Source organism: Thermobia domestica, chromosome 4 (genome assembly GCF_964235325.1).
Source record: "Thermobia domestica chromosome 4, izTheDome1.hap1.1, whole genome shotgun sequence".
In the NCBI taxonomy this organism is placed as follows: domain Eukaryota; kingdom Metazoa; phylum Arthropoda; class Insecta; order Zygentoma; family Lepismatidae; genus Thermobia; species Thermobia domestica.
In genome coordinates, this window is record NC_137457.1 from 40777614 (window position 1) to 40800538 (window position 22925).

Consider the following 22925-nt stretch of genomic DNA (forward strand, 5'->3'; position numbering starts at 1 on the left):
GATGAATGGTTTTCCCTGGAGGAGCGTGGTTATATTGGATTCAGCCAACAACTGGAACTCAATCCTGCTGGAATGCCAGCGGCGTCGAATTTTATCGTTTGGATGCGTTTCCAATTATGTTTTTCTACACCCTCATGTCACTAGTCAGATATTGGTCTCTATTGAATCTGCGGCGATGAACCAACAGAATGACACTTCCAAGACATGGAGTTGATTGTTTTCCAATGTTGCGATGTGCCTGTCACGACGATCCTGCACCTTCCTAAGCCTTGTGTCGAATACCCCCTGATGATATGTCGTCTGCGGTTTCGTTTGGTTGTAAAATGATGAGTCTGACGTTCATTGAACTTGGATATGTCAAGTGGATGGAAAGGAACGCGGAAAGGCAAGAAAAAACTATTCATGGTTATTAACAATTTCAAAAGCGAGAATTAAGAAATACATGATTATGCAAGCTGTCTGGAAGTGTACAATATTAATAAACAGTCCAGTTCCGTTGAATTTGAAAGAGTTCACCGTTCTGTACAACATAGTCGCAATTTAGTAAAGGAATTGAGCTTGACGAAATAAGTTAACGGTTTACACAGTTATCTCATAGTCATGCCATTATAACTACACAGATACTTCACACTACTTAACGACACTGTTCTTTCTTTCAGCATAAAACTACAATATATTTGAAATATCCTCTGTAATAACAAGGTAATTGGAAAATTGAGTTTTCGAGTTAAAAACAAAACTTGTTAACTAAAAGCGTAGCGTTGTAAATAACATCCGATCAATGGAGAAAGATGGGGTAACACTTGAGCTGTGGTTTGCAGTATAGGAAGGAAATACTCCAAATGGAAAATAATACATAACGGTGGCTTAAAAGCGAGCACAAGCACGCACCTTCTTGCTGCACATCCTAAGGAAAATGTGCTGAGAAAAGAGACAATAATTTTGGCCTGGTAGGCAAGAAAATCCGGAAACTTCATTGTCATAAGCCTCGTTTAAAACTGAAAATCTGATACGTCCATTTCAGATTTAGAATCATGAACAGCTGATAGAAAACAGTCAGCAGAGTTCAGCATTTTATTCTAAAACTACACCTTGACAACAGTAGCAAATCGTAACAGAACTTTCCCACCCTCTTTGAGTCCATAAGTCTCGTGTTTTAAAGCAAAGATAGTTTAGTGTTCTGTAGTAGTGGTTGCATCGAATGGACAGTTTCTCCGACATCACCATATACCTCCTAAACTTACACAGATCCACATAGGTGCAGTTTGCACTCGTTAGGGAAGAACTTTACCGCCTTTCCTTACCCGATCTTTAGTAAATGCTAGAAAAGGATTTGGGTTTGAAATCAGAAGTTTGCACTTCAAATTAAACATCTGAGATTGGGACTTTAATCCGAATCAGGATTAGAAAATGTTTTTTTTTTCTTTTATGATCTAAACTTGTGACACTCTTTACTTTTCGAATTAACATCGAGCAAACAAACCAAATTATCTTCATTTTTTCCTTTCATTTTCTTCATTTTTGTTCGGGAGTTCACGACTTCCTTTTCTCATTTGTTACTTTTATTTCTGTAGTTTTTCGACTACTTTAACTATCTACATTTCGGAACAAATGCGTCGAATATGTCTCCCAACCAGAGCTTTCAGTAACACGTTGTTGACTTCTGATACACATGTTGAGTCGTCTGCTCACATTTACTATTACCATCGGTTTCACTAACAGCTCATAAATGCGTCCTCTGCTACGCGCACCGGGAAAGAGAAACTTTATACATTCGAATACTGTGTTTTCAACAACTGGAGTTTCGAATTCGCACCTGAGCTACCCGGAGATGAAGTCAATCAAACACGACTTTACCTTTTATGTTTTTACCATGATTAAAGTTGATTGAAGAGATTTATTCAATGGTTAACCTTACAATCATTCCAATTTTCTTTGTGTTACTGAATGTTCAAAGTGCTAAGAATTTTGAATAGCAATAAGAATTTAAATCAAAAGAAACTACTTCGTTTATGTAATGCAAAAGGTACTAATGGCAAGTACCTTCTAGAAAGCATTGTAGAAGTTATATTAATAACTTTATTAATGTCTATTCATTGCACCTACATATATGTCAACATTCCAAATAAAATATTTTTCTTCTCGTTAATACTGTATCAACAAGTGGATGTAGCGAGAAACTTTCTAAAACTCTTATGACCTTCAGCAACTTGATAAACTGTACTCGTTTACGGTTTCCTCACAAACACCACTTCACCACCACCTTCTTTCTAACGCCTTCTCTCTCTCTCTCTCTTTCTGTGTATATATGTGTACCCAATTTTTGCATTTGAAGTCAATACAAAGTTTCGCACGTTTATATAACAATTATTATTTTAATACCAAATAATTAATATCAAGTTATTAATTTATTTATTTTAGAATTCTACAAATATTTCATATCACATTTCTAAGGCCTGAATATTATCTTTATTGGTTGATAAGTTTTAATATTTATAGACTAATTAAATATGTACCGTGTTATGCAAAAGTGAACTAAGCGCCAAATTTTGAAAGTCCACGTAAATGCGACGATTGGTTCCTGATAAGCACTAGAACGTTTTGCACAATCGAAAAGAGAGGAAAACCAACAACTTTCCAAAAAAAAAAAAAAAACATAATTTCACTTTTGATTATGGCTGCATTAATGCTGGACATCAACCTTTATACGTAATTTTCTTAAAAGTATGAAAGTGGCGCTTAGTTCGTTTTCGCAGGACATGGTACATAAATTCTGGTATAATAAAGTTTACCGATAGTTCTCTCAATTAGAAGAAGAATTACAAAACAAAGACACCTTAAAAGACACCTCTCTTCCAATTCATTAGCTTGCTGTAATTTGTGGTACCTTAAAGTGATCATACACAATACAGTGTAATTTCCATTAGTATTCATTAAATGCATTCAACTCAAACGGGTATGAATTTAGTTTTAAACGCAGTTTTCACGAAGTAAATGTCAAAAAGGAGAGTTACTATTACATAGATTTTCAAATGGTCCTAGGTTCGAGGTATGTTTAAAGTCAAGAAATAAGAACTCACTTCAACTATGTACAATCAAAATTTTCAAATTGCAGATCTTATTAAAATTCAACTCTTTTGTAGGGAAAAGGTGACAGTATTCCGTACAAAATCTGGAGTATTTTATTTTTTTATTAATGCATGCTACTTTGTTTCAAGTTATTTCAGTTAATATATTACATGTCATGATTATTATCCAATAGAGTTAAATATATCTTATATTACCACTCTCATCAGGGATCTCATCATCTGAGTTTGATAAAATGATATCATATACCCAGTCCAATACTGATCCTATGTGAACATAAGAAACGATCGATAAAGGCGTATCGATCAGAATGCCTGCAAATGCTACACCCGTTACATTACCATTTACTGCAGGACAGATTAAGGGTCCTCCTGAATCTCCCTGAAAGCAGATAAATAACATGATTTTATTACAGAACGCATTAGTAATCATTACATTGAAAATTGCAATGAATCCTTATACTGTAGATTCCATTGACATATTAGTACGACAGGGATTGGTATATCATGAAAGCGCGCAATATGTATGTTATTTTATAACGACTTGAACTCTAGAAATCGTACTTTGCTCTCTTATCGACAATTTTTAAAAAAATACTGTTTTCCATATATTATCTTTCAAGCAGTCATAAATTCGATTCATATTAATGTCTGTTCAGCAAGGTAAAAACAGTAGAGAAACATGAAATTTTTCTTATTACCAGAAATATTTTAATAAATTAGTATGAGGTTCCAGGAGAAAAATATAATATTAAACTAGTAAAATTTATGACTAAGATCATATGTAACTAAAGACATAAATCTTAATGTTTGTATTGAATGTAAAATCAAATCAATTACGTTTGTACGTATAGTTTACACCAATAACAACGGAGTACGTAAATCCTATATAAATGTTGAATAATCCTAACCGTTGGAAGTTTTACATGTAACGATGTACTAGTAGACTCTCGAAATAGGTAGTACTTATAATTAATTTAGGAAAGGACTGCCGTTTTTCATTTTGGCAAGTAATATAGAGTGAATATATATTAATTACAATTGACTACGAATGTATTTGCTACGAGAATTAATTATTATTTATTGATTTTCGAAAAACGTTAAGAGATAAATACTTACTCTAGGCTATTAACATTGATTCCTGCGGTACTAGTACATTAATCTGCCTATCATAGAAATGACTTCAGTATGAATAATAACTAAGTTTAAGTAATGAAATAACACAAGCACGAAGTATTTTACACACCTCTCTCACATATGATACTAATTTAACATCGTATTTATCTGATATTTGAGATTAGGCGTAGTCGATCAGTACATAATTCACATTTTTTCTGGAATCGGTCTCAAATTTATCTGCGAAACTAAGTTTCACCAAGGATTCACATCGGATAGGTAGGTGCATATAAGTGTAAATAAATAAGTAAGTGGAAATATAACGTATTTTATGCCAATAAGACTGGAAGAAAAATAAAACACTTTTAGGGTAAAACAAAAAGGAATTTTGAAAAACAAAGGTACAGTATATTGTAAAATAATAATTACGTTTTGGAAATAAGGTATTTTTATGATTCCTTGATTTTAGCTGTTAAGAATCATAAGGATTATCACCAAAATTGTGAAAAATGGGAATAGAGCCACTACAGTTGTAAACAAAATTGAACTGTTTCGGTTACCGCTATACCATTCGCAAGTAACCCTGCACTCTCCTCATCTTTGTGTATCTTTGATGTATGCTAGGTACACGATGGATACTAAGTACAAAATAAGAAATTGTGCAGTAATGCATTACGAAGCTCACTTTAAACATTGCTCATTTTTAAAAGATTTGAAGCACAATTCTTGTCGCGCTGTAATTCGTAGCCTAATACTCAACAGTTTCCTAATCTATAATTTGAAGAACAGCATTAACAATATTGTACTAAATATGTTTCAGACGAATATAAATATAACTTTGTTATTAAAAATTACAATATGTTGTATTTTATTCTGGTATACATTCAACTTCTCAACGATTGCCAAGATGAAGTAAGGGTAATACGTAAAACCATCACTGATTCTTTCCGAGGAAAATAATGCTTGAAATTGTGGTGGTTATTTGAAGTAGGATTGAAGATCAGTACTAGGAAAATTGGTAGCAAGATCTTCAAGTCAACTAGTTATCTCAGGTATACTTGCTAGATAGTGTTGTCAAATTGAAAGTTAAAATCTTCGCAATGCACTTGAAATTAAAGAGAAATATTACTCCATATAAAAATATATAAGTGTATGCAACAAATTAAGAAATGATATATTCAATATTGTATAGCATAAAGAGCAGATTACTAAAGAAACAAGAAAAAGAAGCAAAAATCCACACTCTATGAGCTAAGGGAGCCATATTGGTTGAATTATAAATGACTTGATATTTAATGTGAATATCAGCAGCACAAGTGTTTGTAGTCTTTCCGATCTTTCAAAAAATTGCGTACATTAAAAATCATTAAAATTCGTTGAAATTTAGGTCATTATAAATTTCAAAAATAAATAACCTATACTCAGTACAGTTCAAAAACTTTATTTTTTACGTATTGTTGGTTAACTACCTCAGTGTTTCTACTTTGTGTCTCTCATCCTGTGATATTAATCTTGATATTAATCCTGACTTTATTACGGTTCCGGGGTTCTAGCAGCATTGCGCTGCAGGGTGCACACCATCCTTAACCGGCCTCCGTGAAGAACTCCCTACTCCCTGCCCGCAAATAATACAGCTTTGCACTATTTTATTCACGGGTACGGAAAGTTCATCCCCACGACGATCGTTCAAGGAAGGTGCGATACACCTCACCGTTACGGTCCAGATTCGGACGGAAATCACCTGGGCGAAGATCTAAGGCGTATTGCGAAAATAGACGAGAGCATCACCTACTTTCAAGAACCGAACACAGGTTATCCAACAATCACGTTCTTATTACGTCATGCAATCTGTAAAAGAAAAACTGACAAATTTATATCTTATTGTGCCATTTATTTAAAATGAATAAACGTACCTGAGATAAACAAACTTTCCCTTACATTATTCGCCCCATTTACGTAATGAGTTCGTAAGTGCACTTTTATTACTCACTTCATTATATTGTCCGCCATGGCTTGATGAAAGACGTGATCACATTTTAAGTTGGAACACTATATATCCGTCGAATCCACTCACCAAGATCGTCCTTTCTTCCAATATTGAGAATTTAGCAGACAGTCATTCCAAGTGAACACATTGATGACATTATGTCGTGGTTTTTGATAAAGAGTTGACTAGTTTTGATATATTTTTGTGTTGGTCGTTTACTACATGTCCGTTGCGTTTTGGTACCACCTTCCAAGTTCTTTGTGTTTTCTTTTAGTCTCCAACACGCCCCCTCGTTGTTATAAAATACTACTTGGGGCTAATTTGTTTTGATAATGAGTTGCGTAAGAATTGCCAAAATGTTCAAATTAATAATACTGTTTTCGTTAATAATTTCTACATATTCGAAGACAGTGATGGATTTCTAAATTACAAGGTAACTAATATTCCACTTAAAAAAAAAACGTTTGAGGACGAGATAATGTAGTGATCAGCAAAATAGCTGAGTCACTCACATTCACACACACCAACACAACACAACGAAAAACTAGTTGTCCTCTCATAACTTTCCTCTTCCTCTTCTTCTATCCTGTCTTTTAACACCACTAGGCGGCAGCACAATCAACAAGAAGCATACACTGCACAAAGTGTACGAATTCAGACGAACGTCACATAACGCTCTAACGCAGAATTTGCGTTTATACGAAAAATATTATAAGCAGAATTTTGGTACAGTTACATTGGCGGTCGAAAGGAATGTACGTGCGCCATTGGATAATGGTAAACGTTCAAGAACCCTGACTGTAATTCCACTTCAACACTCACCACTGTTCCAAAATGAAGACGAGCATTAGTTCACAATGAAGTTTATAAGAACTTTCGCCGAGTTACACTTCATCAGATGAAAAAGTTTCATTAAGTTTCATTTAACGTAGAAAAACGACAAACGCGTTTGGCATTTATACTCTTACATAAAAGTTTCATGGGGCTTTAATATGTAAAGTCTTTAAAGTTCTTTTTTTTTTTTTTTTTTTTTACATTCGGCACTGCTACTAAATTAAACATTTATAAGTGCATGACTCACAATTAATATTCAAATAATTCTCATGATATACCTTTAATATACAAATTACTATATTGCTATATGCGCTCTTACCATTAAAAATTAACACAAACATTATATGAAATCATGGCATTATTTAGAAGTAAAATATTCACATTACTTACTTTACGATATTATACGAAAACTATAGAACACGAACAAATAATTATCATGGACAACTCAACTTTTCAACAAATAGATAAAACAAATATTATTTGAATAATATATTTCAATATTCCACGATAGTAAATGAACAAACTTATTCTACACACATGATATTTAAATTGCATAAATGACAAAACATACTTGCGTTTCTCAAGCTATTCTGACAAAAAGTTACAAAAACAAAATTGTTATTCACAAATACAAAGATTACACATCATTTAAACAAATAACTACATGAAACAAATTTATTACCACTCTATTGTACTGTAACAATAAGAGTGAGGCCGGATAGAAGTAAGTCTGCCACACTTTTACGCTAATAAGCGCCTATCCACTTAAGTTTTTAAGTCTCCCTTCCCCATTATACATTTATATTATCATCCCACCCCTTTGGAATGGCAATAAGACCTTCTAGTGAGGTAGGAATATAAAGCAACATAGAAAAATGTACCCAAAGGTTAAAAATAAATGAAAAAGGGGGGGGGAAGTTGCCATTCATAATTCAATTCTCGTGTCACAGTGTTCCACTGACACATAAAAACTTACTCTTACTCTGACTACATCAGAGCATATCATCGTTTATATTCTTAATAACACATGAATGCTATACAATTCACCTCGTACATTAGGTGTTTTAAAATTTTACAGTTAGTCTTGATAACTTATCACAAAGCATCAACAAGACAATACAATTATTCATGTAAACGAGTTTTTTTTTTTTTTTACATGTCACGTCTGTTTAGCTTAGGATTCAGCAAATGATTTAAAGCTAACACAAGAGTACGATACCGACAATCTAGCTTGTCGTTTAAATATTGCAAATATGTATCACATTTCAATAGTTCTTTCAACAACAACTGAACATTAAACTTATTACTTTCGCTCTCGTTGAAAACAGACAAACTAACTTTCGTTATATTCAAAGAATTTACATTTACTAAAGTTTCTGGCTCACAAGAATCGGTTTTTTCACTATTTTCTTTTACAGAATCAAATTCTTTTTCATGAATATGTTTCTTAGCTAATTCTAACCAGATGTTCCTAGTTTTTTGAGTGGGTCTCCACACTCTCATACGATCAATAGAATGTAAGCCACAAGATTCTCCAGTTAAAGGATCTACAAGCTCAAAAACTTTGTCTGAAATTTTATTTTTACAAAACAGTGGACCTTTGTAAAGCATGAAAAACTTGCGGATCTTTTTGTCTACTGCCGAACTCAAATGTGATTGCAACAAAAATACCAAATCGTTTTCTTTTATTTTGTATTTTCTTTCTTGGGACGCATTATATTTCTCGTTTCTTTTTCTAACTTTTTCACTTCTACGGTAGTCAGCCATTATGAGTTTATTTTCCCAATTTACAGGTTCACTTTCATCATAGCTTTCGTTTGTTACAATGCCAAAATGCTTCAACACAGAATAATTTGCTTTTACATTCAAATGAAGACTAGCAGGGCTGACACCTAAACTACTACACACAGAATAATTTAACAAAATGACAATCTGAGGTATGTATCTTTCCCAAGAAGTATGTTCCTCGTTACACAACAATTTAAACAATCTATTCGTCTCCCTATGGATACGTTCTACAATTGAGCTCTTTGGATGGTAAGGAGTTACATAGTGAATTTTAATACCATACTCTTCCATTTTAGATTTAAATTTTGCCGATACGAAACATCCACCTTTGTCCACCAGTATGGATTTTGGAATTCCCATGGTTACAAAATAGTAATATTCTAAGCATCTCAAAACACATTTGGTCGTTGCATTTCTGATTGGGAACATCGTGTAATATCTACTAAATACATCCAAAATTGACAATGCAAATTTATTTCCAGTATGAGAAGGTGGATAAGGTCCTAACAAATCGATCGAGATCATGTCTCTTACATTCTTTACAGCTACAGTTTGTAAAGGTCTAGCTGGTGGCGAAGTTTCAACTTTAGTACGTTTACAGACAACACAGTCACGCAAATAATTGCTGATATCTCTACGCATGGACTTCCAATAACAACAATCACTTACAAAGCCTAAAACCTTTTCAAAACCAAAATGACCTTGTTCATGGTAATTTTGAATTACATCGTTCACAAGTGAAGGAGGAATACAAATTTTCCATTGATTAGGAAAATGGTAACTACGATTCAACAAAATTCCATTTTCGATTTTGTAAAATTCACCAATATTTCGATTCTTAACCTTAACATAAGGATCGTTGGGATTCTCTAAGTACTTCATGATATTTTCATACTCCGGATGTTCTCTTTGCTTGCTAATTAAATCTTGTACAGACAAATGTTTAAAACAAGATGGCAACACTTCGTACTTATTAACTTCATACTTTTCAACCTCAGGGAACAGAATGATACGTGACAATGCATCGCTAGCTTGATCATCTTGACCTTTAATATATACAATTTGTACATCAAATCCCTGAATTTGCAAACTCCAACGAGCAAGTCTAGAATTCCACTGTCTCATTTTGTGCAAGTATACCAATGAGTTATGATCCGTGTAAATTTTTACATGCCTTCCATACAACAATTGAGACCAACGTTTAAGCGCGACTACAATTGAAAGACACTCACGTTCAGTCACGGTGTAATTCTTCTCAGCAGGTTTTAATGTTCTACTATAAAACCCTAAAATATGTTTCTTACCATCTACTTCTTGAAAAAGAATGTTTCCTAAAGCAACTGAACTACAGTCTGTAATTAAACAAAAATCATGATCTAACAAAGGATGTGCAAGCATTACCTCTTGAACCAAATCACTTTTCAATTGGTTAAAACTATCTTCACAAGATTGATCCCAGATCCATTTTTTACTTTTCTTTAACAAACCAAATAAAGGTTCAGATTTTTGAGCGAAATTTTCGACAAATTTGGCACACCACTGGAACAAACCTAAAACTCTTTGCAATTCTTTTAAATTTCTAGGCCTTGGTAGGTCTTTAATACACTGCACATAAGAAGGATTTTTTGTTATGCCTTGCGGACTGATGTCGAACCCTAAAAAACTAAATTTCGTGTTACAAAAAGTACACTTTTGTAGATTTAATGTCATGCCAGCCTCGTAAACTTTCTGAAATATTTGATCCAAAAACTGTAACTGTTCTTCAAAAGTCATAGAAATTACAGAGACATCGTCGATGTACGAGACTACTTTTTCATATAAACCTGCCCCAAGGACAGTTTGCAAACACAACATAAAAGCAGCTCCTCCGTTTATGTAACCAAACGGAACTCGAGTATACTGATACATTTTTCCATTCCAACAAAAGGCTGTGTATTGTTTACTTTCTTTACTTAAACATACTTGTAAATAACTTCCCACAAAATCTAAACAAGACACGAATTGGATTCCTTGAAATTTGATAAGAAGGTCATCGATCTTATTGACTTTTAACTGCTTTAATTTCACAAATTTGTTCAATTGAGTTAAATCTACGACAGTACGAAGTTTACTAGTGTTTTTCTTAGCTACACACAACAAAGGATGACAATGCACAGAAACACATTCTTCCACTACGTTACATTCTAGCCATTCAGCTATTTGCTGTTCAATATTTTCTTTGTACTTAAAAGGTAATGGGTACTGACGTTTTACAATCGGTTGGTCTGTTTCAACTTCGATAGTGTATTCAAATTTATTACATTTACCTGGCAAGTCGCTAAAAACCAATCTATGTTTCAACAATAAATCATATAGTTGCTGCTTTTGAACATTAGACAAATTTTCAATTTCAAGAACTTTTGTTCTAATTTCAGTAACAGAAGGAAAGTGACTTTGGGTATTACGAGTAATTTTACTTGTATTACAAACATCCAGATTTATTTTTACATTGTTATGAGACATTTGAATTTCCTCATCCAATTTATGTATTTGTTCCCCATAAAAATGATACAAAAAATTTACTTCAGCAGCTTCGTTCAAACGTGCTTGTTTTATTTGCTCTATGTTTAAATCATTGTTGGTAGTGTACCTATCTACATGTTCAAATGCTTTACTATTTTCTAACAAACTATCCATCCATTCCTGCGTCAGCTGTTTCTTATGAATTTCTAAACTCTGAATTATCGGACACTCTAGCACAGGTTCGACTACATCATCGTTTTCGCTTTCAATAGCGGAATTAGCGTCAACACAATTCGCATTATTTAAATGAAAACCAACCTTATTAACACTCTCTCTAGTAAGTATTTTTAATTTACCTTTACTTTCATTACTCAGAAGGGGGTCACTACCAAATCCGTGTTCATACTCTTTCATTGGTACCTTACAAGTGTTAGGGTCATAACCTACAGTAACGGATTTCTCGCCAAAGTCTAATTTCGCATTAACTAGCGATAGGAAATCTCTGCCTAGCAGACAATTACAATTAAGGTCATTGACAACAATAAATCTAACATCACAAGTTACAGGACCAACTTCTACACAGAGGGTAACCTCGCCCTTAACTGATTTTGTTCTTTTACCACTATAATCTACTAGAACAATTTGAGGAGCGGGTTGCAATACAGCGTTTGACACTATATTAGATATTTTTTTCCACGCATTATAACTTAACAAACTAGCCGAAGCACCTGAATCGCACAGAGCGTACATATTCTCATTCATGATTTTGACAAGAATTTCAGCAGTGGCACATGAATTTACATTAGTTTTACAAAAATCTTTAGTTTCTTCTTCATCAGACGAGAAAACATCATCCCACTGTACTACATTTATCAGATTTTTATCAAGCTTTACAAAAACAGTCTGACTATTTGGAAGGAGTGCATTATTTAACTCATTACTACACGTTTGAATTAATTCCCTGCTATGAGCACTCTTCAGGCAGGGTGCTTCTAGTTTGGGGGAGGAAATCTATTTTGAAACCCAAAATTACCTGCAGTGACGTTCGTAAAATTCGGTCTTGGTGGCTTAAAGCCGGTAGGATTACCAAAATTCGAAGGATTTACAAAATTTCCATTACTGTAACCGGTCTGAGACGAATTTCTTGTTTGGGAATTACCATTCACTGACCTATTAGTCACATCACTAGTGGCTTCATTTTGATTTACATTAGCATTGCTATTTCTTACATTTGTACTATGATTACAAAAACACACACTTTCTTCATGCCTATCAGAACTACTATTGTTATTCCATTTTTTCTTTTTGTTTCTACGAAAGGAATTTTTTCTTTTCCGATTACCTCTGTTGTTTGAATTTTCGTTCGAGCACACCTGATCCGACTCATCACAATCATTAACATTATTCTGATTACTTTCACGCTTACCATTCTTATTAACAGACACCTGGTTGACTTTCAGAAACCTATGATTGTTGCTGTTGTTACGATTATCAGACCTGGGAATTGCTTCTAATCTTTGTATAACGGACAAAACAGAAGACAAATTCATAGCGGACAGAGTTGTTAACTGACGCCGGTAGTAAGGTGGAATCAAATTGAGAATCATACTGATAGCCAACGATTCTTTTATGTCGGGATTGATTTCTTGTATCTTATTACATCTATATGACACGAAATTGTACACACTTCCGTCAACTTTTGCATCATAGGGTTTGTATTGCAATACCATTAACTTGTTAGCGCGAACCTGTTCATTCTCAAACTCTAATTTGAACAATTCGGCAAAACGATCGTAAGAAGTGAAAAACCCACAATTGTTTATGTACCAATTTTGTGCAGAACCAGTCAACAAAAATTTGATAATGTCTAAATATTGACTACGAGAAATTGACATAAGCGAAGCTTGATCTTCAAACTTACGTAAGAACGCAGTGACAGTCAATTCATTCTCGTGACCGGAGAATTTCTCGAAATATTCTAAATCTCGTAATTTCAAAGCTACTTTTCTTTCTCGCTTTTTCCTCCGTTTGATTGTTTTTACCCCAACAAAGCTATTATCACTGTGAGAGTCCGAAGAATCGTTTTCACTTAACACCGAACTAACATCATAGTCAAGAAAAGGGTTGGTATTTTTACGTACACTGGTATCAACTTTTTCTTCTTTAATTTCTACCTCGGGCTTTACATTTCCCACGAACGTAGATGACCTAATTTGACTTTCAATCATACTCACGCGCAAGTTTCTGACCTCTTGATTTACTATCTCGAATTTACTTTCTACTTCACCCTTAACATCATCTATTATCGTTTGAGTATGATGAGCTATTTCTCGTGTTGCAATACTTACATCATAAATCTCACGAACACTTTGATCTAATTTCACGATTCTACCTTCGTGTTCACCCACTTTTTCCTGCGCTCGCTCAGCTTTATCATTCACTAAATCGACATCGGAACTTAAATCCTTAACTTTATTTCCAATCATTATAATACGTTCCTCAGTGTCCCTAACTTGATTTCCTAACTGATTAGCTCTAGAGTTGACAAAACGTATTTTGTCTTCATTATTTTTCACGGCAAACTTAACTTCATCAACCTTTGTTTCTTGCACATTTAATTTCTCCTGAAACTGTGCTGACAGTTTTTCAAAGTTATCCGCACAAGTACGACTAACCCTGTCTATTTCACTTCTCATTTGTACTAGCTCAGTCGACAGTGTCTGAATTCGCCCATCCATCCTATGTTCTAACATTTCTAATTTACCTGTAAGATCGTTAGAGAACTTTTCTATCTGAGCTTGGGTTTCACTTTTCGACTCGGTAATGACATCATTGAGTTGTCGCTTAGTGTCATTTACACTACCATTGAGTGATTGCATTTGTTCTTTAGTATCGTTAACTGCAGCGTTAATTTTATTAATAGCTTCAAGCAAAGTTTGCAGACTCAAATTTTCACTTTCTGCCATGATTACCAATTACAAATATACAAACACAACAAACACCAATAATATCTTTAAGTTAGCGCATATAGCATATCATGAGAAATAAAACCTGTCAAATATTACACCTAGATCTTCTCCCAGATGTTACATCCGTTACGAATCAATTAATAAAAACGTGAATTATTATTAATTGATCCGTCCCTGGAGGGAAACGCCATTCTATTACGGTTCCGGGGTTCTAGCAGCATTGCGCTGCAGGGTGCACACCATCCTTAACCGGCCTCCGTGAAGAACTCCCTACTCCCTGCCCGCAAATAATACAGCTTTGCACTATTTTATTCACGGGTACGGAAAGTTCATCCCCACGACGATCGTTCAAGGAAGGTGCGATACACCTCACCGTTACGGTCCAGATTCGGACGGAAATCACCTGGGCGAAGATCTAAGGCGTATTGCGAAAATAGACGAGAGCATCACCTACTTTCAAGAACCGAACACAGGTTATCCAACAATCACGTTCTTATTACGTCATGCAATCTGTAAAAGAAAAACTGACAAATTTATATCTTATTGTGCCATTTATTTAAAATGAATAAACGTACCTGAGATAAACAAACTTTCCCTTACATTATTCGCCCCATTTACGTAATGAGTTCGTAAGTGCACTTTTATTACTCACTTCATTATATTGTCCGCCATGGCTTGATGAAAGACGTGATCACATTTTAAGTTGGAACACTATATATCCGTCGAATCCACTCACCAAGATCGTCCTTTCTTCCAATATTGAGAATTTAGCAGACAGTCATTCCAAGTGAACACATTGATGACATTATGTCGTGGTTTTTGATAAAGAGTTGACTAGTTTTGATATATTTTTGTGTTGGTCGTTTACTACATGTCCGTTGCGTTTTGGTACCACCTTCCAAGTTCTTTGTGTTTTCTTTTAGTCTCCAACACGCCCCCTCGTTGTTATAAAATACTACTTGGGGCTAATTTGTTTTGATAATGAGTTGCGTAAGAATTGCCAAAATGTTCAAATTAATAATACTGTTTTCGTTAATAATTTCTACATATTCGAAGACAGTGATGGATTTCTAAATTACAAGGTAACTAATATTCCACTTAAAAAAAAACGTTTGAGGACGAGATAATGTAGTGATCAGCAAAATAGCTGAGTCACTCACATTCACACACACCAACACAACACAACGAAAAACTAGTTGTCCTCTCATAACTTTCCTCTTCCTCTTCTTCTATCCTGTCTTTTAACACCACTAGGCGGCAGCACAATCAACAAGAAGCATACACTGCACAAAGTGTACGAATTCAGACGAACGTCACATAACGCTCTAACGCAGAATTTGCGTTTATACGAAAAATATTATAAGCAAAATTTTGGTACAGTTACAACTTTATCCTTTCATATTCGCCATATTGTTCCTAATTGTTACTCTGAGAAAAATCCAGTTGAAACTTCGAAAGAGTTCCTATCTTATTCTATCCTGGTTACATCACTTGACGACTAGAACCTCTTAGACTTGAGATCTTAAAATGTCTGGATAATAGTATAAATTATGCAGTGCCTCGTTACAAAGTTTCTGCCATTTCACTTTAAAGATGACCTTGGATGAGACAATTCGCCTCAGGATTTTATTCTCAAATGTATAGCATTTAGTCTCTGTTCTTACCTCAGAGTAATGTTTCGCAACTATAGACAGCAACGTCCATGATTTTCGTTTTATATATTTTGAGCTTCAGATTTCTTGACATAATACGCAACAAAGTTATATTTTGAACCGAATAATAGTTCTGAACTGAATAATTACATGTCTTCAGTCGACATTTAATTCCTTCAAGATATGGATTTTCTGTATTAATTATTGACTAGTTATATGGAAATATTATTTGGCGAAACTAGTATTTGACATTTTGATGCATCCATAATATGTGACATTCCGATCCAGGGAAATTATCAAATCTAGAACAGCAACAAGAAATAAGTTTGCAAATCATTGCCTTCATTTTCAGGCCTTGAATACTTTCTGATCCCAACATCTTTTTCTTTCTGGACAGAAGATCGTTCTTCTAATACTGAATATGCTTTTGCTTTGGAATTGGAATTGAAACATTTGAAAAAAATTAACGTTGCGGGAATTTGAAGCCGAGCCTCTCGAATATAAGTACAATGCTCTAACCACTTACATACCTAATCACTTAATTCGCCATCCAAACAATTGTTAGTTCAGATCATTTCATGTTAGACAATAGAGGCATTTCATCTGTGAGTGTCACAATGACTTACTCAAGATTTTCTTCTTTGACTCAAAAAGTAGTTATGTAGACTTCCTCAATGAAGAAAATATGACGAATCGTTTTTCAAGTTGAGCCAGCCTCATGGTTTTGAGGGTGGGCCCTGTTTACATTAACATTCTTCATCTTAAATTCTAATTTGCAACTATGGAAACACTCAGATGTTATTTTCACATTCTTTGATTTGTATCAACACTTGTAGATATAGAAAGGCCACTGTTTATCTTCAGTAACAACTAGCCTATTTTCTTATCTTTGTGTAAGAAATTTGTGACATAGTGGTGAAGCAGGAAACTCAGGAACTTAGGTTCGAATTCTTTCTTAGCAATTATTGTTTACTTTATTCAATGGTACTGCTTACATAATTGGTATTGTACTGCAGTTATTCTTATTCCTCTTCTTCCTCTTCCTCTTCTTCTTCTTCTAATTCTTCTTCTTCTTCTTCTTCTTATTATTATTATTATTCTATCAATGAGCATTATGAGCATTATATTATGAACATTATATCAATAGATATAGTCCAATACCTGCATTCATTTTCACAGTTAATAGAAATGGCTATATTCACGACACATTGCAATATATTGCACTAGATTACCAAGATATATCACCATATATATGGCTTCCAGCATTATTCCTCTCCAAGTTGATTACAAAAGATGCTACCTATTACATATTTTCTCGAAGAAATTCGGTATGTTTTTGAGTGTTCTGCATATTATTTCCGTTTTATAGATAATATAGACACCAGGCTTAGAAAAAGTGTAAAGTCATAATCTGACAGTTCTGTTATCGGGTTGTCGGTCATTAGACATTTGGTCTGTGCTTTACAAGATTTATTTCTCAGCACAGAAATACTTTTCAATCAATTATACTGTATATTGACTATCTTGGTTAAAAGCTTGTACAACCTTTCACCAAGCTGCAGAGTTTTTGTTTCATAGTAGTACTTTCCTTTATCCGCGTAGAACAGAAAATGGTGTTGATTTATAGCCCCATCGAAATTGAATATTATACCACACAATAACTGTTGAAGAGAGCGAAACAAGAGGAAATGTCGGTTTAGTTGGGAGTGTGTGGTAATTGTATCTTATCGTAGCTCTAAAAACTTTTGAAGAACACACGACTACTTTAAGTTTAACAAATTCCTGCAATTTCTGGAGTATGACATCGTTCAACCTGTGCAGTTACCGACGGTACTCTCCGGTATGAATTGTATTTTTCATAATTAGAAACTAAAAAAGCAAGATTAATTTAAATCTCACAGCACTTAGAGCAAGATCTTTCTCTAATGATTGAATTCTTTCGAGTTCGTGGCACGTGACTTCTTTGGAACCACCTACGTATGCGCGCCACATTGTTGTTCTATCGGTAAAACAATTAAATGCACGTTTTTCACGAAGAGTATAATCTACCCCTTGCCTCCATCAGTGGTATGAAAATAAAATACTATACATTACCGATATTATTTCGCCAACAAATTCTAATTTGTCAGCTGAAACAACATTCTTGGTCACCGTTTCTTTTTCTGGATTATGCGAAAAATATAGAGGGAACGCAAAAACAGCGAAACAAGGACAATATTCGACTTGAAGTAATTTGCCTCTCTCGCCATATTCATTCGAACTATTACTCCCATTTTAAATAGCGTTTTGATGATAGATAACCACGTAAGCTCACGTGCATGGGATTCTCAGATCGATTCCCGCTAAAGCCATGTGTTTTAATTTCTTTACTACAATAAATGATTTAACTATCCAGTTGTACAAATAAAGCAAATTCTGTAAACACACACACACACACACACATATGTCACTTCTGTAGGCACAATAGCCCGAAGAAATATCGTACTTTGCAGTCCAAACCGTGAACAATGAGTTAGTTAGTAAGGTTTCTCGATCATTTTTATAAACAATGTCCAGTACATTAATGCCGGCACAGCTGTACATTGGCGATCAACATACCGAGAATGGCGAGTTACTAGTAGTTCACGATCACATTTTCGCTAGGTTGCGTTATCGCTTCGGTTAGATCACCTTCAAATGTAAGTTTGTAGGCAATAAACAAATGCACTTAAAAAAAAATGGGAATTATTTTGGTTGATAGCTTACAGCAGGATTAAAAACTGTACGATAGCACGGAAGTTTTATATGTTCAAGGAACACTACTTTATATTACATATTTCTAAGAGTGTCAGTAAAATATGTTTATTATTATTATTATTATTTATTATTATTATTATTATTATTATTATTATTATTACTGATAATACTAGAATTAGTATTATTGAAACTAAAGAAGAAGAAAAGAAAGAGACATATATTCGAATCTATTAATAAGAACAGAAGAGATGTATGTCACATGTTTCTTCGGTATACACTAGGATGTAATGACATTATTACGTTTATGGATTTACAGACAGAATTATCATTTCATGACAAAAATAAATGGAACATAAACATAGTTATCTGGTAATAGTAATTAATTTAATTTCGAACTTATTGATGGTAGAAATGTGAGTTGGCATCTTAAACAGAATCATTATTGTGACTAGAGATGTATGTTCGATAACTATTTGAAATATGTGTTAATTTTTAATACTTTATCAACTCTGTGTGCAGCGTTGAAACAATTAATTATTATTGACGAAATAACGAGTAAAATCCTAAAACTTAGCCGTCATATAAATTCTGACGTAACACACACACGGATCAAACTAACGAGAAAAGAGTATTGCGTATGTCTCTCGATAGAACTAATTCTTTTTCCGTTTACTGGATATCGGATAGAAAGTTAGCCTGAAGTTCTTGCAGTCAACGGATCGAGTCCCACGCCTACTGAGCAATTGTTATACCTTGAGCACAAGTAGAAAAGACAAGAAAGAGATCTTTTGTGTAACAATGTTAATAAGTCATTGTTACTGACCATCATGCCTTGTCTGGTTTGGGTCAAATTAAATCCTGGAATAATAGGATATTTAACTAGTAGTTGAAATGCAAGATTGAATTATGAGGAATGATTCGTATCAAGCTCCAAGAATAACCCCAACAACACGTCAAGTAGGTTATTTCCTACACACAAGCATCAACTATTGAAAGTAAACACATTTCCAGCTTTGCAATAAGAAATTATGAATATCACAGAGGAAATTGTAGCCCTACTTCAATGTGAATGTCCGATTACATTAACTTCATAAATGGTTAGAGCGACATTCTAGATGAAGCTGAATTTGAGTTTGATAGATCATATAAAGCTTTTTTTATATTGAATAAAATGTTTTTGTTAGTTTGGGATTAACACCAACCCGATCAATGGAAAATTTCCGTGCAACCCCTCGTTATACATAACATAATAATTGCATACCATACAGACATTCATCACGCAGCTGTTTTACGAACGTTGCCAATGAGCTTAAAAGCGTTTCACTCGAAAGGTTTAAGAACATCTGTTAAGAATTTCAATCGTGTTTTCACGGAGTAGAAAACTGACCACCACGCGACATCCAAACTAATGAGTAATATTTCTGTGAAAGCAACATGAGATGCCATTGGTATAGGTTTCTTAGGAACTTTTCCCACGGGAAAATACATAAAAAAATCTTTAATGATCATGGACCATTACACATGGTACTGCACATTATTTGCATTGAGTACCGCACAGCATTGTCAATAACCAGAGCTGTAGTTAAATGTTTCTAAGAGTTATTTTTTCCTATGCCAGGATTAGACCTCGTTATTATTAACGATAATGTCAATGTATTACAATTGAAACGATTTCTAAAGGGTTTAGTATCGGAAGATTGTGTCGACCCGCAGCTGAAGGAAACCAAGCCGGGCATCCTCGGTCGTCATCAAAAGAAACTCCTGCAGGATAGGAACCTGGAATATACGATCGCTGTTGCAGTGTGGAAAACAGGAAATTCTAAAGAAAGAATGAAACGCAGGAAGATAGATATAGTAGGAATAAGCGAAGTTAGGTGGCCTGATGGAGGATACATGTGGAGCGGGAACTTCAGGGTGATATACTGAGGAGTTGCAAACGGTACGTCAGCAGTCGGTTTTGGCTTTAATAAGAAGATATGACAGAAAGCTATAGGCCGCTGGGGATAGCATTAAAAGATCCTAATGTTGAAGATAACAATCGATCCGAGGAATATGAGAATAGTCCAAATATATATGCCTACATCAAGCTACAGAGATGAGGATGTAGAAGAAACCTATGAAAAAATAGAAGTATTGAAAGGTCAAGACCAGGACAATTTAACCATCATGGGTTATATCATAGGACGCAGTAGTAGGCGAAAGCAGGAAAGAAAATCTTGCTGAGAATTTCGGCCTAGGAGAAAGCAATGGCCCACGATTAGTTGAGTCCTGCAAAGGCCATAATCTGACTGTAACGAACAATCTCTTGAACAACCATTAAGAAGAAGATACCCATGGACGAGGCCAACAGAATAAGAAAGATACCAAATATACTATATTTTGGTCTGGCAATTCTTTAGAAATCAAGTGTAGAAAAGTAAGAGTTACCCGGGAGCAGACGTTGACACAGACCATAATTTAGTGTTGATGAAGAGCAAACCCCGACTAAAGAGGGAAAGAGTGGTAGCACCAAACAAAAGATGGAACACAATGAAGCTAAGAAAAGATGAAAACATGAAAAGAGAGTTTGCAAATGCAACAGGCAAAGAAATGTCTAAGGTACCTTTAACAGGTGATTACATCGACTCGAAAGAGATGCAAACAGGAATTACAAAAGCTACTGACTACCCAATACGAAGGGAAACGAGAACCCAATATAAAATTTGGAAACAGCAGAAATATTGGAAATAATGAGGCAAAATAACAGTTCGAGATAAACAACGATTAGCAATAAAGAACCTTTAGAAATCACATGAACAAAAAAGTAAAGAAGGCCGGAGAAAATTGGATAAACAACTTGAGCAAATAAATTGAGGAAAATATAGTCAAAGACAGTATAGAAACATCATAGAGAACAGTTCGGTGAGAAAAAGAAACGCATACACATTATAATAGACAAGGACGGGACAAAGGTAGTAGAACAGGAGTAGATAACAAGAAGATGGAAGGAAACATTGAAGAAATCTACAAAGGAGGCTGATTGAACGAATAGGACATAGAGAATGAAGAATACGTTGATGCAAATGAATTAGAACCATCAATTTTTGATTTCGAATTTGAGAATGCTTTGGAGAAAATGGAACATGGGGAAGCCTCAGGAATAGATCAAATACCAACCAAAGTTATTACAAATCTCGGAATAGCATCAAAGATAAACTATTTAATCTTATTAATGAAATGTATATATCGGAAAAATACTAATACACTTCGAAAAAAGCATATTGGTGCATATGCCTAAGAGAAAAGGCGCACTGAAATTCGAAGAACACAGAACGTTAAGTTTGCTTACCTATGCATCAAAAATACTGTGCAAAATTATCGGACAACGAATAGAAGGGAAATCAAAAATGCTTTCGGAAGACCAGTTTGGATTAAGGAGGAAAAGGGGAACAACTGAAACAATACTGAGTCTACGGTTGATATGGAACAGAACATCAGAATAAAGAAACCAATTTTATAGCATTTGTAGATATAGAGAAAGCTTTTGAAAACGTAGATTGGAATACAATATTCAGAGCGTTGAAGAATCTCAATGTAGATTATCGAGACAGAACAATAATATAACAACTTTATAGGAACCAGACACCCGATACAGGAAGAGATCAGAAAGAAGCAGGAATTAGTAAAAAAGTGAGGCAAGGATGTGAATTTTCACCTCTTCTCTTTAGCATCTATACAAGAGAAGAAATGAAATAATTCTCTGCTAAAAACAAGAAAGGTGTAAAAGTAAATGGTCAGATTTTCAGGGTAATAAGGTTTCCTGATTTCATAATATTGATAGCGATGAACGAATAGGTCTTGCTAGAAGCACTTTCAAACTTGAACATGAAATTGGAAAGAAGTGTGGAAAATTAAGATAAATAAGAAGAAAACCAAAGTGATAAAGTGAACAAGGGCAAGACGGGAAGAGGCAAACGTATGACTAGATGGAGAGAATATCAAAGACGTTAAGACGTTCCCCTAATTGGAATTCAAATATCCTCGGACGGAAGAAGTGAGAAACATGTAAGTTCCAGAATAGCGCAGATTTATTGAGACCCCGGTATGGATCTTTTCACTTTACGTATCAGAGACGTGGACATTGAGAAAAGCTGAAATGTCCCAGGTAGAAGCATTTGAAATATGGTGCTGGCGCAGAACACAGTACATATCAAAGAAAGAGAGGAAAAGCAACTAACACATACTTAAGGAAGCTAATGAAGGACGACAGATTATG

The 22925-nt window shown here is 34.4% G+C and overlaps 1 protein-coding gene across 2 annotated transcripts in view; it reads right to left on the minus strand.

Annotated features, from left to right (window-relative positions):
• Positions 1-2456: 2456 nt before the first annotated feature.
• Positions 2457-22925, minus strand: part of LOC145683302 (brachyurin-like) — a 365263-nt gene continuing 344794 nt past the window's right edge. For both annotated transcript variants that reach the window (XM_081754664.1, XM_081754662.1), the window contains exon 8: positions 2457-3468. In XM_081754664.1, coding sequence (XP_081610790.1) covers positions 3265-3468 — 204 coding nt within the window. In that variant the 3' untranslated portion in view covers positions 2457-3264. The remainder of the gene's footprint in view (positions 3469-22925) is intronic.